General features: G+C 42.0%; 1 protein-coding gene across 1 annotated transcript in view; it reads right to left on the bottom strand.

Annotated features, from left to right (window-relative positions):
• The window catches only part of SND1 (staphylococcal nuclease and tudor domain containing 1), a 419,761-nt gene that overhangs the window by 366,375 nt on the left and 34,923 nt on the right, over nt 1-18,463 (bottom strand). The window contains exons 3-4 of the mRNA XM_082847033.1: nt 12,184-12,304; nt 7,842-7,920 (exon numbers count right to left, since the gene is read on the bottom strand). Coding sequence (XP_082703159.1) covers nt 7,842-7,920; nt 12,184-12,304 — 200 coding nt within the window. The remainder of the gene's footprint in view (nt 1-7,841; nt 7,921-12,183; nt 12,305-18,463) is intronic.

The following is an 18,463-nucleotide window of genomic DNA, read 5'->3' as shown; positions in this document are numbered from 1 at the left end:
TAGAAGCAAACATTGAAACTGAGAAACGAAGGCTTTAAATCAAGACAACTTTGGAGAAAAAAGGATTGGGACTCCAGGGGAGATATCTTTGTTGAGATGATACAATACTGCTTTGGGTTTTTTAAAAATTCTTCATTCTGGTTGCAAACTGGATTCCAAAACACACTGCAACAGTAATCATGCCAGCAACTGTCCTTAAGACACAACTTTGGCGTGCTTCCAAAATCAGGACCTAAGACAAATGTCAGAATTCAACAAATTCCCACATGCTCACACCCCAATTATAAGCTCTAGCCAACGACTCTTTGGAATCATAAAGGACCAAAGAAGTATATGGTGAATGACTTGACCACAAAGTCTATGAAGGCAGGAAGGAGGCAAACTGTACATTTTGGCCTTTCTTCTTCCCATCATTGGTACAGTTCATGCAAAGATTTATCTAAAGCTTCTTCTACAGCTACAGTCATAATACAACAAGGATTTAATGATTTAAACAGCATCTTTGGGGAGTTCCCTGGCAGTCCAGTGGTTAGGACTCTTCACTGCCATGGTCCCAGGTTCAATCCCTGGTCAGGAAACTAAGATCCCACAAGCCGCGTGGTTCAGTCAAAAACTAAAAAAATTTTTAAAAAAAGCCAGGATTGGTTAAAGATGGCAGAGTAGAAGGAAATATTCTCACTCTGTCTTGCGAGAGCACCAAAAGCACAACTAACTGCTGAACAATCATCGACAGGAAGACGCTGCAACTCACCAAAAAAGATACCCCACATCCAAAAACAAAGGAGAAGCCACAATGAGATGGTAGGAGGGGCACAATCACAATAAAATCAAGTCCCATAACTGCTGGGTGGGTGACTCACAAACTGGAGAACACTTATACCACAGAAGTCCACCCACTGGAGTGAAGGTTCTGAGCCCCATGTCAGGCTTCCCAACCTGGGGTCTGGCAACGGGAGGAGGAATTCCTAGAGAATCAGACTTTGAAGGCTAGCGAGATTTGATTGCAGGATGTCAAGAGGACTGGGGGAAACAAACTCCATTCATGGAGGGTACACACTAAGTGGTGTGCGCATCGGGACCCAGGGGAAGGAGCAGTGACCCCATAGGAGACTGAACCAGACCTATCTGCTAGTGTTGGAGGGTCTCCTGCAGAGGCGGAGGGGTGGCTATGTCTCACCGTGAGGACAAGGACACTGGCAGCAGAAGTTCTGGGAAGTACTCCTTGGTGTGAACCCTTCCAGAGTCCGCCATTAACCCCACCAAAGAGCCTGGGTAAGCTCCAGTGTTGGGTCACCTCAAGCCAAACAACCAACAGGGAGGGAACCCAGCCCCACCCATCAGCAGACAAGCAGATTAAAGTTTTACTGAGCTCTGCCCACCAGAGCAACAACCAGCTCTACCCACCACCAGTCCCTCCCATAAGTAAACTTGCACAAGCCTCTGAGATAGCCTCATCCACTAGAGGACAGACAACAGAAGCAAGAACTACAATCCTGCAGCCTGTGGGGAAAAAACCACATTTACAGAAAAACACACAAGATGAAAAGGCAGAGGGCTACGTACCACATGAAGGAACAAGATAAAACCCCAGAAAAACAACTAAATGAAGTGGAGATAGGCAACCTTCCAGAAAAAGAATTCAGAATAATGACAGTGAAGATGATCCAGGACCTCGGAAAAAGAATGGAGGCAAAGATCAAGAAGATGCAAGAAATGCTTAACAAAGACCTAGAAGAATTAAAGAACAAACAAACAGAGATGAACAATACAATAACTGAAATGAAAAATACACTAGAAGGGAATCAATAGCAGAATAACTGAGGCAGAAGAACAGATAAGTGACCTGGAAGACATAATGGTGGAATTCACTGCTATGGAACAGAATAAAGAAAAAAGAATGAAAAGAAATGAAGACAGCCTAAGAGACCTCTGGGACAATATTAAACACAACAACATTTGCCTTATAGGGGTCCCAGAAGGAGAAGAGAGAGAGAAAGGACCCGAGAAAACACCTGAAGTGATTACAGTCGAAAGCTTCCTAACATGGGAAAGGAAATAGACACCCAAGTCTGGGAAGCGCAGAGAGTCCCATACAGGATAAACCCAAGGAGAAACATGCCAAGACACATAGTAATCAAATTGGCAAAAATTAAAGACAAAGAAAAATTATCGATAGCAGCAAGGGAAAAACAACAAATAACATACAAGGGAACTCCCATAAGGTTAACAGCTGATTTCTCAGCAGAAACTCTACAAGCGAGAAGGGAGTGGCAGGACATATTTAAAGGGATGAAAGGGAAGAACCTACAACCAAGATTACTCTACCTGGCAAGGATCTCATTCAGATTCAATGGAGAAATCAAAAGCTTTTCAGACAAGCAAAAGCTAAGAGAATTCAGCAGCACCAAAAGAGCTCTACAACCAATGCCAAAGGAACTTCTCTAAGTGGGAAACCAAAGAGAAGAAAAGGAACTACAAAAACAAACTCAGAACAATTAAGAAAATGGTAATAGGAATATACATATCAATAATTACCTTAAAGGTGAATGGATTAAATGCTCCAACCAAAAGACACAGGCTTGCTGAATGGATACAAAAACAAGACCCATACATATGCTATCTACAAGAGAACAACTTCAGACCTAGGGACACATACAGACTGAAAGTGAGGGGATGGAAAAAGATATTCCATGCAAATGGAAATCAAAAGAAAGCTGGAGTAGCAATACTCATACCAGATAAAATAGACTTTAAAATAAAGAATGTTACAAGAGACAAAGAAGGAAACTACATAATGATCAAGGGATCAATCCAAGAAGATATAACAATTAAAAATATATATGCACCCAACACAGGAGCACCTCAATACATAAGGCAACTGCTAACAGCCATAAAAGAGGAAATCGACATGATCCAAACAGAAATTAATAAGGAAACACAGCTTTAAAAGACACAATAGAACAGATACATTTAATTGATATTTATAGGACATTCCATCCAAAAACAACAGATTACATTTTCTTCTCAAGTTCGCATGGAACATTCTCCAGGATACATCACATCTTGGGTCACAAATCAAGCATCAGTAAATTTCAGAAAATTGAAATCATATCAAGCATCTTTTCTGACCACAACGCTATGAGATTAGAAATCAATTACAGGGGGAAAAAACGTACAAAACACAAACACATGGAGGCTAAACAATAAGTTACAAAATAACCAAGAGATCATTGAAGAAATCAAAGAGGAAATAAAAAAATACCTAGCGACAAAAGACAATGAAAACACGATGATCCAAAACCTATGGGATGCAGCAAAAGCAGTTCTAAGAGGTAAGTTTATAGGAATATAAGCCTACCTCAAGAAACAAGAAAAATCTCAAATAAACAATCTAACCTTACACCTAAAGAAACTAGAGAAAGAAAAACAAACAAAAGCCAAAGTTAGCAGAAAGAAAGAAATCACAAAGATCAGAGCAGAAATAAATGAAATAGAAACAAAGAAAATAAGGGCAAAGATGAATAAAACTAAAAGCTGGTTCTTTGAGAAGATAAACAAAATTGATAAACCATTAGCCAGACTCATCAAGAAAAAGAGGTAGGACTCAAATCAATAAAATTAGAAATGAAAAAGAAGTTAAAACAGACACCGCATAAATACAAAGCATCCTAAGAGACTACTACAAGCAACTGTATGTCAATAAAATGGAGAACCTGGAAGAAATGGACAAATTCTTAGAAATGTATAACCTTCCAAGACTGAACCAGGAAGAAATAGAAAATGTGAACACACCAATCACAAGCAATGAAATTGAAACTGTGATTAAAAATCTTCCAACAGGGGCTTCCCTGGTGGCGCAGTGGTTGAGAGTCCGCCTGCCCACGCAGGAGACACAGGTTCGTGCCCCGGTCCAGGAAGATCCCACATGTCGCGGAGCGGCTGGGCCCGTGAGCCATGGCCGCTGAGCCTGCACGTCCGGAGCCTGTGCTCCACAACGGGAGAGGCCACAACAGTGAGAGGCCCGCGTACCACAAAAAAAAAAAAAAAAATCTTCCAACAAACAAAAGTCCAGAACCAGATGGCTTCACAGGTGAATTCTTCACAGGTGATGGCTTCACAGGTCAACTATTTAGAGAAGAGCTAACCCCCAACCTTCTCAAACTCTTCCAAAATATTGCAGAGGAAGAAACACTCCCAAACTCATTCTATGAGGCCACCATCACCCTGATACCAAAGCCAGACAAAGATACTAAAAAACAAGAAAATTACAGACCAACATCACTGATGAATATAGATGCAAAAATCCTCAACAAATTACTAGCAAACAGAATCCAACAACACATTAAAAGAATCATACGGGGCTTCCCTGGTGGCGCAGTGGTTGAGAGTCCGCCTGCCAATGCAGGGGACACGGGTTTGTGCCCCGGTCCGGGAGGATCCCACATGCCGCGGAGTGGCTGGGCCTGTAAGCCATGGCCGCTGAACCTGCGCGTCTGGAGCCTGTGCTCCACAATGGGAGAGGCCACAACAGTGAGAGGCCCGCGTACCGCAAAAAAAAAAAAAAAAAAATCATACATTATGATCAAGTGGGATATATCCCAGGGATGCAAGGATTCTTCAATATACGCAAATGAATCAACGTGATACACCATATTAACAAACTGAAGAATAAAAACCATATGATCATCTCAACAGATGCAGAAAAAGCTTTTGACACAATTCAACATCCGTTTATTATAAAAAAAATCTCCAGAAGTGGGCATATAGGGAACCTAACTCAACATAATAAAGGCCATATACGACAAACCCACAGCAAACATCATTCCCAATGGTGAAAAATGGAAAGCATTTCCACTAAGATCAGGAACAAGACAAGGATGTCCACTCTCACCACTCTTATTCAACATAGTTTTGGAAGTCCTAGCCACAGCAATCAGAGAAGAAAAAGAAATAAAAGGAATACAAATTGGAAAAGAAGAAGTAAAACTGTCACTGTCTGCAGATGACCTGATACTATACATAGAGAATCTTAAAGATGCCACCAGAAAACTACTGGAGCGAATCAATGAATTTGGTAAAATTGCAGGATACAAAATTAATGCACAGCAGTCTCTTGCATTCCTATACACTAATGATGAAAAATCTGAAAGAGAAATTAAGGAAACACTCCCATTTACCACTGCAACAAAAAGAATAAAATACCCAGGAATAAACCTACCTAGGGACACAAAAGACCTGTATGGAGAAAACTGTAAGACACTGATGAAAGAAATTAAAGATGATACAAACAGATGGAGAGATATACCATGTACTTGGACTGCAAGAATCAATACTGTGAAAATGACTACACTACCCAAAACAATCTACAGATTCAGTGCAATCTCTATCAAATTACCAATGGCATTTTTTACGGAACTAGAACAAAAAATCTTAAAATTTGTATGGAGACACAAAAGACCTCAAATAGCCAAAGCAGTCTTGAGGGAAAAAAACAGAGCTGGAGGAATCATATTCCCTGACTTCAGAGTATACTACAAAGCTACAGTAATCAAGACAATATGGTACTGGCACAAAACCAGAAATATAGACCAATGGAACAGGATAGAAAGCCCACAGATAAACCCACGCACCTATGGTCAACTGATCTATGACAGAGGAGGCAAGGACATACAATGGAGAAAACACAGTCTCTTAAATAAGTGGTGCTTGGGAAACTGGACAGCTACATGTAAAAGAATGAAATTAGAACACTTGCACAAAAATAAACTCAAAATGGATTAGAAACCTAAATGTAAGACCGGACACTATAAAACTCTTAGAGGAAAACATAGGAAGAACACTCTTTGACATAAATCACAGCAAGATCTTTTTTGATCCACTTCATACAGTAATGGAAATAAAAGCAAAAATAAACAAATGGGACCTACTGAAACTTAAAAGCTTTTGCAAAGCAAAGGAAACTACAAATAAGATGAAAAGACAACCTCAGAATGGGAGAACATTTTTGCAAATGAAGCAATGGACAAAGGATTAATCTCCAAAATATACAAGCAGCTCATGCAGCTCAATATCAAAAAAACAAACAACCCAATCCAAAAATGGGCAGAAGACCTAAATGGACATTTCTCCAAAGACATACAGATGGCCAAGAAGCACATGAAAAGCTGCTCAACATCACTAATTATTAGAGAAATGCAAATCAAAACTACTATGAGGTATCACCTCACACCAGTTAGAATGGGCATCATCAGAAAATCTACAAACAACAAATGCTGGAGAGGGTGTGGAGAAAAGGGAACCCTCTTGCACTGTTGGTGGGAACATAAATTGATACACCCACTATGGAGAAGAGTATGGAGGTTCCTTAAAAAACTAAAAATAGAACTACCATATGACCCAGCAATCCCACTACTGGGCATATACCCAGAGAAAACCATAATTCAAAAAGACACATGCACCCCACTGTTCGTTTCAGCACTATTTACAATAGCCAGGTCATGGAAGCAACCTAAATGCCCATCGACAGACGAATGGATAAAGAAGATCTGGTACATATATACAATGGAATATTACTCAGCCATAAAAAGCAACGAAATTGGGTCGTTTGTAGAGATGTGGATGAATCTAGAGACTGTCATACAGAGTGAAGTAAGTCAGAAAGAGAAAAACAAATATCGTATATTAATGCATATATGTGGAATCTAGAAAAATGGTACAGATGAACCGGTTTTCAGGGCAGAAACTGAGACACAGATGTAGAGAACAAACGTATGGACACCAAGGGGGGAAAGTTTTGAGCGGCAGGGGGCGGGGGGTGGGGCGTGAACCGGGCAATTGGGATTGACATGTATTCACTGTTGTGTTTAAGATGGATAATAAATAAGAACCTGCTGTATAAAGAAATGAATAAAATAAAATTCATGAAATAAATAAATAAAACTAAAAAAACGAACAACAACAGCCAAAAAACCCCAGTATCTTTAGCCTCCAAATTACTGATGTAGCTTACACTTTTCTGAGACTAAAGTGTTAATTAAAGCCAGCTGCAACCCATCCTACTGAGTGAACTTAACATATGATATATGCACTATAAACCTTACATACCTAAAAATCATTTCTAACAAATTCACACTGACATTAACAACAAATACATTTTACCTATTACTTAAGTATATACAGATCCATAAACCGAAACAGGCCTAAAAGGCTTTGGAGAGAGATAAATTTTCCCTGATCTTAAAACATAACCACTGAGCCCCTGTCGGTTTTGCTGGATTCCAAGCAGCAGATTTTGCTTGGAATTTGATTTATTCACTCTGCTTTATTTTACATTTACTTATTCCTTGTACCTCATATAATATCGTACATCTACTTGTTGTTTGGTTTGTTGTCTGTCTCCCTGTTAAATTGTTAGCAGAAGCTAAGTGTCTTTGTTCACTGCTATATTCACAGTGTCGAGAACACAGCCTGGCATATAGTAAATGCTCAATAAATATTTGGGGCTGGATGGATAAATACTCTGGAACTCAATATCTATGGTGTAAGGCATAAGTCTACTGATTCTTATGAGTATAAGAACAGCACTGCTTCGTCTCCAAGCCTGTTTTTGAATTACATACATCAAATGCCATTAATGAATGCTGAGTAACCTCCTCGCTCAGAAAAATAAACACGTACACCTGGGCAGGAATATCCTAGAAGCCATGAGAACACCAGATATTACCTGTTTTATGTCGGGGGCAGGAATGAAAATGCAGCAAAGCCAGTGTAGAGTCGACTCCCCCAGTTCTCACCGTGGTGTGAGAGGAAGTCAGATAGTGAGAAGAGTAATGGACACTTACTTGTTCGCTCTCATGCCTTCTCTCCGGGTGGCCAATCCCTCTGCAACCAGAGATTCTGCAATGTTTTCCCCATTGGTATCTGAGGAGGAAAAAAGAGGTGTGAATCTTGTGTTTAAATCCATCTCCAATAGCAAGAGAGCTCTCATGGGACCACTTTCACCCGTAGCTCTTCAAGGAATGATGTTGCCAGAGAACGGGACAAGGCAGCAATGTAGGGTTGGGTTTTCCAAAAAACCTCTTCTCCCCCAAAATGTCTAGTCTCTAGGACCCAGAGGTCTATAAATCTTCTCTGGACTAATTTTCTAGTGTATCTCCTCAGCCAAAGGCAATCTCAGGAACTCCAGGAGACTGACAGGGAAGCAAGACACATGCAGCAGCCCAGGAAAGGATAACTAACACTGACCTAAGGAGGAGAGGCCTGGCACCAAATGCAAATTCTGCCGCTTAATAGGTCTTTCAGCATCTTGATACACGTACTCATCTATAAAATGGGAAGAGTACCTGCCGAGATGGGTTCTTGTGAGAATTAAATGTGTGTAAATCGCCAAGCGCAGTGCCAAGCACACGGCAGGAATTCACACAACAGATTCAAAAGGCAGCCCCCCCACCTGGACAGTCAGACAGATTCACCTAGGACTGCCTACGATGTTTCACACTAGCAAGTCCAGTTCCTCTCAGGATGTCCTGTTCTCTGCTCCAAGAGGCCACCAAGACAAGCAGGCCACACCATTTGACAAACACTTTCTCCTAGTCTCAGAGATGCGGGGGACAGCATCTCGATTTCCAATCTCACACGGCAGCCTTCAGAGCAGGCAAGAAAAATGAAGTGAAACATAAAACACAAGCTGATTAGGCGCCCCCTGAGCACTTGAAACATTAATTGCATTTCCACGCTACTGAAAAAGCTTTTAGGCGCTCTGTATTCTCTTAAATCCCTGCTTGTCAGCCAAAATGATAAAAGAAGACAGCTATGAGGGAATCACCACATAAAAATCTTTAATACAGCAGAGAACAAGCTCCTAGATAAACTGAAACACAGCAGTCTAGCTGATAGGTAACGTCAGCATAGAATAAAATTCTCTAAGGTTTATGTATTCAGTACACTATACATAGACTTCCGCAAGCAACAAGAAGTTTACATACCACCCAAACTCAACCTAAATGCCTTGTCATTAGCCCTGTCCACATTTCTGAAGCACATAAGCCCCTGTTCCTACGGCCAAAAAAAAAAAGTTGAGATGAATGCTGTTCACGCAAAGAACGTTCAGGTTCTGAAGCTGAGCGTGGATCACAAGAACCTTTCCACTGAGGTTACTGCTGAGGCCCGACACAGACACACACGGCTACCTGACATCAGTAAATATTACATTGGTTCTTTCGAAGCAACAGGAATAATCCCACAGAGTGGAAAGTCAAAAGGAAAGACTCCACAATGATGGGGAAAGTTGCGCAGTAAGGTGCCAAGAGGTCGGGGGTAGAAAGAACGACGGCCTGGTACAAACAAGGCGAACGGCCATAAACTCTCCAGTCAACAGCAAACGCAACAGCTCTTGGACAGCTCCTCGGCACAGAGCACTTTGAAAGGGCTGCTGGCTGGCCCACTTCTAAATGAGTTCATTGCTCCTTCAAAAGGGAGAAAAATACAATTCTCTGGGCCAAACTCCCAAAGAAGGTAACAAAATGTGGTGGATAGAATACTGAAAACAGGGAATTTGTAGGGAAAAGATCTGATGCTTGCTTATTACTAACCAAGGTATGATTGTGATCAAGTCACAATTGGGGCTGGTACTCAGAGCAGGTGGGTGACTATATTTTCTCCAAAAGTTGAAGACTAATCAATCATCTCTCTCTCTTTTTTTTAATAAGTTCTGGGTTAACCACAAACTCTCAAATTCTGTCATTCTCCTCCATCATAAAAAGAGTAGCCACGGGGCTTCCCTGGTGACGCAGTGGTTGAGAGTCCGCCTGCTGATGCAGGGGATACGGGTTCGTGCCCTGGTCCGCGAAGATCCCACATGCCGCAGAGCGGCTGGACCTGTGAGCCACGGCCGCTGAGCCTGTGCGTCTGGAGCCTGTGCTCCGCAACGGGAGAGGCCACAACAGTGAGAGGCCCGCGTACCGCAAAAAAAAAGAGTAACCACATAAACAACAGGGATTTACTGTACAGCACATGGAACCATATTCAGTATCTTATAATAACCTATAGTGGAAAAGAATCTGAAGCTACACACCTGAAACACAATATTGTAAATCAACTATAGTTAAATAAATTCTTTATCTATCTACATATAGCAAAAGAAAATCTTTTTTCTAAACAACAAAAAAACAAAAGACAAAAAAGAGAGTAGCCATAAAATAGGCTAAATATATAAACACTAATTAACTAGCTAAGGCACTGTTTCATTACAGTTGATAGTGAGAATTGGTTAAAGTATCTGAGTGAAAATATTAAACTTTAAGCCATTTAAGCCTTTAAAACTGAAAGATGTAGATGATTTCAATCATTCTTTCGGTAATTGTTTTTTTTTTTTTTTTTTTTTTTTTTGCGGTACACGGGCCTCTCACTTTTGTGGCTTCTCCCGCTGCGGAGCACAGACTCCAGACGCGCAGGCTCAGCAGCCATGGCTCACGGGCCCAGCCGCTCCGCGGCACGTGGGATCTTCCCAGACCGGGGCACGAACCCGTGTCCCCTGCATCGGCAGGCGGACTCTCAACCACTGCGCCACCAGGGAAGCCCCTTTCGGTAATTATTTATCAATCACCTCCTATGCGCCAGATTCTATTAAACACACTAGTACGTTAACATGCTAAATTACATCCACTCTGTAATTTGCGTCAGTTTGAAAAACAAACTTCCTAAACACAACTTTAAATTTTAAATGTCAGCTCCTCTTACCTTAAATAGACTTTTTTATAGTTGGAGACTAAGGCTATTTAAATGAACACTTACAGGCGGTCTCTCCATAGAGATATCTGTACCAAAAAAATGTTCTATAGTCCAGTGAGGTCTCTTGTCCGGTAACGGAAGATTGACCAGCTCTTACAGAATTGTATTATTTTGGGTAATGAAATTCTCGAACAATTGCATTTTGAAGACAGTATACTTCTATTTGTCTTACATTCTTTCTAGCCAGTAGCCCTCCAACAATAATGCTTAAGTGTTTTATTACCTACTATATAATTTGAATTATGGGTAAAAGGTAAACTTATTTACTTCTCTTTTTGAAAAGATTCCATATTATTTCTATAATTTCCCAATCAGGATGCAGATAGCCATTTGCTAAAAGGGCTGTTTCTCTACTGGGTAAGTTGGACAAGAAGGCTCCAAGGTCATCCACAACTCACTTGTCTAAGACCTCTACACTTAAAATCAGAATCCTAAAAGGATATTGTTAGCCTTATCATATACCCTGCTTGCTTACTTCCAGCTTACTAGTCCCCCAAGGCAAATAGATTATCTAAAGCAGCTCAGTTAGAAGGCTAGTTTATCAAGAATCAAGGAAACTTTAAAAGGTGTCTGCTCCCAAATAATCCAGATGAATATAAGTGTTCCTGTTCATCTGACTGCTTTATGGAAAACATTCTACCAATTCTTTCAATGTCCTATTTCTGTTCAAACTCCATTGTGCAATCTCACTCTCCCTCTACCTAATGCAAAAAAGACCAGAACACCTAATATCCTATAAGCTATCTGGCCCAGCTAAACAACAGGCACACACACATATTTATTGAGTGCAACCTCTGTGCTGGAGCGAGATGCTTTACACATACCATCTCTTTAAACTCTCTGTATAACTTACAAATGAAACTAGGGCTTAGAAAGGTTCAGTTACGGGTTAAGTAAGAGTACATGGTAGAAGAGCCAGGAATCCACACCTACACCACTCCAAAGCCTGTGTTCTTTCCATTCCATTCCAAGTCATGTGGCTTACAGAAAACCACAAGCCCTAAACAAATCGTCCTTTCCTAAAGAGAGCCCCCAGGAGGAGAAGAAAAGCCACAAGATAGATAAAGCAAATAGAAGATGCAATAGGAAATCTATAGGAATTCAATTAGCACTCTGACCTAGAAGCACAGAGCCAATGAGTTCCACAGGCTGACAGCCTAAATACAGGGGAAAATAATTCTACGCTTACACGCACACCTAAACCAAGCCAGGAAAGCGGGCACAGGAGTAAAGTAGGAGCAGGAGTACCAGGGCACCTACATGCCACGAGCTCTGTGCACTTCCAATGAGACCTACAGCCAACACTCCCAGAGCGACCTCCGCCAGATGAAAACCAGTCTTTGGAGGAACTTCAGACTTGGAGAAAAATGAGTACCTTTCCCCCTTGGTACTCACCTTTTCCAAGGTAGATCATGCCATACTCTCGCCCCTGGGGAGTCTTGTTTTCTATCGTGAAGCAGACTTCCTTCCCAATCAGCTTCTTCCGAAGGAACTCTCGAGCAGGAAATGCCCAGGGCTGAAAGATAAAATAAATGTGTTCAAGAACTAGGCAGTTCTCACACGGCACAATCAACATCCAAGCAACTTCACTCCTTCAATAGCCTGGCCATGCACTAGGCCTTGAGGAGAATATAAAAATGAAACATACACAACATGGATCATACGCTTAGGGGTCTCCTAAAAAAGGCAGGTCGAACAGTTGGTTTAACTAGCACGAGCCCTAAAAACAGGCATCATGGTTTCCCAGACACCAGCACTAGGAGTTCCCCCCATGCCCACCCCTCCATCACCCCCATCACTGTCTACTCTCTAGCTGTCTGCTGTCTACTGTCTACTGTCTAGCTGGTAAGGGATCAGCTTGGCAATGGTGGTTCTTCCCTGTCCCTCATTAAAGACCCAGATACAAGGAGTGAGCCACACATCCACAAGGGGTACAGCGTCTGCATGTGATCTCAAGATACTGTGCAGGGACTTCCCTGGTGGTGCAGTGGTTAGGAATCCGCCTACCAATGCAGGGGACACAGGTTTGATCCCTGTTCCGGGAAGATCCCATGTGCCGCGGAGCAACTAAGCCCGTGCGCCACAACTACTGAGCCTGTGCCCTAGAGCCTGCGAGCTGCAACTACTGAAGCCCACGCACCTATAGCCCGTGCTCCTCAATGAGAGAAGCCACGGCAATGAGAAGCCCGCGCACCACAATGAAGAGTAGCCCCCGCTCTCCACATCTACAGAAAACCTGCGCACAGCAAGGAAGACCCAAAGCAGCCAAAAATAAAAATAAAAAATAAAAAAATATATATATATAAAAAGATACTATGCAAAGGGATGGTTTTACCCCATCACTTTGGGATGGTACAGACAAAGGGAGATGTCTCCTCTGAAGCAGCACCGTCATAGTCAGTGGTCACTAGCACTTGAATTTACAGTCTGGACCTAGCTCAGTGCCCCAAGTTCCCTTAGAACGGAAATGAGGAAGGAGAGGGTAAGAGCTCAAGGAGTACATGATCTGCAGAAGTTCGTGTGCAGGAACAATACAGCGTATAAAAGGGCAGAGTGGTATATGTCTATCACCAATTGGAGCCACAGAACATGGACTACACATAGTAAAGGCAAAACAGTATATCAGTGACCTGAAAAGGAAGCGCCTGCCAACCTTTTCAGTCCATGAAGATTATTCCATGGGGTTAGCCAAGAAGCTTTTCTAAAAGAAAAACATCCATGACTTCCCAGAAACCAGAGCCAGTTTAAATGTGGCAGTCTACCAACCCACTGGGCTGGTATTCACAAAACCAGTACTGTTAGACAACGACAACTGTGGATAGTTCTAGGAAGAACTAATCCTGAGTAAGTGCTCTTGAAGACACAAAAACAAGCTTATCCTCATTCATCTAATGCGCTCTCTTCAAAGTGCCAACAAGCAAAAGAACCAATCACTCAATGGCAATATGGAGTTCACCACATTTTAATCTCCCATTTCTACCCCTCTCCTCATTCATAATAATGAAAACAGATACTGTGACCAAAGAGTATGATGACTGATAATGAGCCCAACTACCAGCCACATCACGGAAACAGCACTAAACCAATTAACACAGCCTCACACATTTTTATCACCTTAGTGACCCACTTACTCTAAAAACATCCTCAGCTATAGATCTAATGTCTAGGCTTCAGTTTTGAGTAATACACTAATACCTAAAATTCAGTAAAACATTGCTTTCCTAAATGTAAAGCTCTGACAAAAAAAGTACTCCTAAAGGAAGCCAAGACTTCGGTAAAAATTCATTTATCAAGCGTCAGTTCACAAGGAAATAGCTAACCCCTGTGGGGAAACCTCCAACTTCTACCGACTAGGCAGAATTACTAAAAGCTTTTAAGGCTTGAGGAAGGAGCACCCTTGTCTCAGAACCTCATGTTTTACAGCTGGTCAGTCACCGGGCAATAAGAGAAAGCTACACTGGAGGTCCTGAAAAGGACATATACCTTATCCTAGAGAAAGGTAACCTAGCTTCTTTAATATTCCAGGCTTCTCAAGTTGTGTTCCATCCAGAGTCAGGCAAATTCAATAAATGGACAAGATACGAGCTATGAAGAGAGGCGATTAGAAGATTCAGGAAAGCGAGTGACCGCATCACTCCTGCCGAGGGCAACAGAGCACTCCAGGAGAGAATCCTGTGCAGGTGTCCACACAGAGCACAGCCAGCAGAAGGCTACCTAATGGGGAAGGCCATCCCAGCAGAGCCTCCCAGAACAACTCTACGTATACAGAAACTGACTCAAAGCGTTCATCACATTAGGGGCACAATGACCCAATAGAAAGAATCACTGGTCTGGTCAAATGATGTGCCAGAGCTCCACCTAGGAAGCAATGGCTGTTAAGTAGCTGAGACTCAAAACTGCCTCTTCCCTTTAGAATGCCCAATGGCAGGTGATCTAGCAGCTTGCTCTCCACTCCCAGACCCATGCAAGGTTCTGGTGTCTACCACGACAAATGGAATTTTAATTCCCATCTTTTCTTTGCACCAGGTAGACTCCCAAACTACTGAAACAAGATTAAATCCCACAACAATGTAAACCCTCAAAGCTAGCTACTTTTGTACTTGGCCCAGTGCTCGATCATCCCACTGTCCCACCTGCGCATGTAATTAATCCCTCTCTGCTGCAACCACGCCACCACCCCAACTTTCAAAAGCTCCACTGAATGTAGAACGACTGTGACATTCATTTCTGTATTTCACATGAAACCAACATACAGCTTCACGTACAATGAGAGCTCAAGAAATCTGTGGGAAATAAATATATAATTCCCACAGTGCCCATCAATGCAGTTATCTAGGCTGCGTAGAGTAGCCAGGCAATGCTGGGGATTAGGCTGGAACAGGGCAGTATGGTTGGGGACACACAGCAGAGCTACTTTTATTGTCACGGGACTTAGGAGAGAGCTAAGTTTCTCTGAAAGCAGATATGAAAGAAGGCGGAGAATAATCAAGTGCATGATATTTGGAACAGTGATACAAAGGGAAGCAAATAAGCAATCATGTCCTTGACTCTGTTTGAATGTGACAAAACTAGACATGCTCCAAAACAACAGAAAGCCAGAGAGAAAGTAATACTACATTCCACAATCCACTGATCCACAAAAGGAGACGCTCGGGTTCTTTTCCTCATTATTCACTGTACACCTGCTTTGTGTCAGGCACTGACGAGGAAGAAAAACACAGATGTCCCTCCCCTCGAGGAGCCGACACCAAGTACAGAGACATATAAACATGGAATAGGGTGACAGCACAAAAAAGGGATGATGAAAGGTGATGTCAGGTGTAACTTCTCCAGAGGATGAATCACCAGGGCACAAGGAGGAGACGGAGCTTCCGCTGGAGGAGGCAGTTGAGCCAAGGCATGAGCAGGCAGGACTCAGGTGGCCTGTTAGGAGACCCGAACACTTCCTCAGGGTTGGGACTTAGCATCCCAGAAGGGGTTCAGTAAGAGAAGACCATAAGTCAAATCACAAATGGGACTGTAACCCAGGCTAAGGCATTTAAATTTGTCCAGCGCTAATGAGGAGTCACTGAAGTATCTGGCAGTAATACTGAGCCAGGGGAAAAAAATGACATTATACCTCAAAAACATCTGAGAGCATACAGAGAAAGAATCAGAGGGAAGGAAAATGAAAGCAGAAAGACTGTTATCTTAATATTCCAGAGTTGAACAAAGCACTCTCTCAGAGTTGAACAAAGAACAATAGCAATTGTAATGAAGTTTCGAGAAGAGAGATTTTGAAAGAGGCAGAATCTCTAGGTCTCGATAAAAGCCTGGAGGTTGGCGGGGGTGTCTGGAATTGGGTTACCACTTGGCGTCACTGCTAACTTGAGCCAGAGCACCTTCAAGGGCATGGTGGGGGGAAAACCAAATCACAGCAGGGCAAGGAGAGACTAGATTACTGCACACAGAAATAGTGACTGTGGCTGACAAAGGGTGAAATCTGTAGCTCTCAAATACTTCATGTCACAGGGACCTTTGAAGAGTTACTAGGAGAAACTGAGTTGCTCTGGAAGAGACAAAAACCACTAGGCTGTATAAATATATGAAACTCCAATGAGAGCAGGGATCAGATTACATGGTATTCTTTCAGGTGGGATAGTTCTGGTAAGATTTTATTGTACTGTTACATAGGCTACAGCTAAGATACTTCAGAACAAGCTCCAACTGGCCTTGATTCTCATCCACAAAACAGAAAATTAAAACCCAACCCTTCTTCCCTACAGGCAACACTGCTTCTTCCTTCTGGGGAAATGAACTTGACTGGCTCTAGCCAACCAGGGTCAACACTCTTCTCCTCTTAGAAGCAGGCAAGCTGTTACACAACACAAAACTGAAAGGGAAAGAACTATTCAAAACGTTGATCAAGAAAAGCACTTAGCACCCAAAATTTGAAAAGTGCTGAGAGAGATGTAATCTTCAGCACTTGGACTAACAGTACGAGAAATGTCTGTAGTAGCAGAAATTAAATAGCACTAGAGATTACCACAGCTAACATTTGTTAAGTAGCTTACAGGCCCATGCTAAACATTCCGCATTATCTTGTTTAATCCTCACTGAACAACCCTGAGGTATAGAGTAACCCAATACTTGTGCTTACTGATAGAGGACCAATGGAAAATAACTGATTTTGTCTATTTAGTCATTATCCCAAGAATCTAATTGCTGCTGATAGAATTTGGGGTGATTTGTCTCTATTTCCTATAACACTGCTTTACTATCTTCTTAATTCAAACAAAATGCTTTTTATTATAGATGAAAAAAACTGCATGTTTTTCCTTAAATGAAAGAACCCCGTGAGCTGCTTTTTTCCCCGCACTTCCATGGGAGGAAAACAGCAGACGGAAGCTGAGGTACCAACTTGCCCATCATCATCAAGCTGAGGCAAAAGACAAATAATTAGAATCCAGAAACTTCATTTTTGATAGCCAAAGCACCACTGAAGAAGAGACAAGAACTGATGTTTCAAAGTACAGGAGCCAAGAAGACTGATGGCAGCTGCCTGGAGAGCTAACTTAAGGAGTCCCAGGCAGACCACAAAGAAGGCAAGGTGGCCAGGCATTAGAGATGGGGGAGAAGGGGGCTGGAGTGGATGGTGGAACAAAAGCTCAGAAGCTTGTCAAATCGCCATAACACATGGTTCTTGACAACTACTGAACCACAAGTTGCCCTAAGAAACTGATAACTTCCTCCCTTCAAAATGCATGTTTACACAAAATTTTGCAAACAATTTCATGGGGTTCACAGACGTCCTTAGGACACAGATCCCAGATTAAGAATCTATAATAAGGCACATTCCTAACATTTATAGTATATGCTACCATTTATGAAAATGAGTGTCTACAGTATAGCACAGTGAACTATATATACTCAATATCTTATAATAACCTATCATGGAAAAGAATCTGAAATACATATAACTGAATCACTTTGCTGTACACTTGAAACTAACACAACATGGTAAATTAACTATACTTCAATTAAAAAAAAGAAAGAAAGAAAAGAAAATGAGTGTCTGCTTGTATAGGTGATAAATGCCTCTGGAGATTCAAGCCTGCCGTAACACCAGTAGTCTCCTGGGAGAAGAACTAGATTTTTCACTGTGCATCCTTCTGAATTTTGAGGGTAAATGAAGAATTCAAACATAAATAAAAGAGCTCTGCCATAACTAATGCCAACCTCAAACAGCGGAGACTACCTAGGAAATGTACTAACCCGTTTCCAGAGAAAGAGGCATGAAACACTGATAAACCTGAAAAGGCTCTAAACCTATGGGAAAGTGTATGACGGAAAGAGGCTGGGATTACTGCGATTAGAGGCAGCGAATGTATAAACTGAAGCAAGCCACTGTTGATTTGTCATCAATCCTGTGATATGAAAATACTTGAAATAGGGAGCCTACTTCAAGATGGCAGAGGAGTGAGACGTGGACATCACCTTCCTCCTGACAAATACATCAGAAATACATCTACATGTGGAACAACTCCTACAGAACACCTACTAAACGCTGGCAGAAGACCTCAGACTTCCCAAAAGACAATAAACTCCCCACGTACCTGGGTAGGGCCAAAGAAAAAAGAAAAAACAGACAAAAGAATAGGGACGGGACCTGCACCTCTGGGAGGGAGCTGTGAAG

This window comes from Leucopleurus acutus (genome assembly GCF_964270905.1).
Source record: "Leucopleurus acutus genome assembly, chromosome: 9".
NCBI lineage: Eukaryota > Metazoa > Chordata > Mammalia > Artiodactyla > Delphinidae > Leucopleurus > Leucopleurus acutus.
This window is presented reverse-complemented; position numbering and strand designations above follow the sequence as displayed.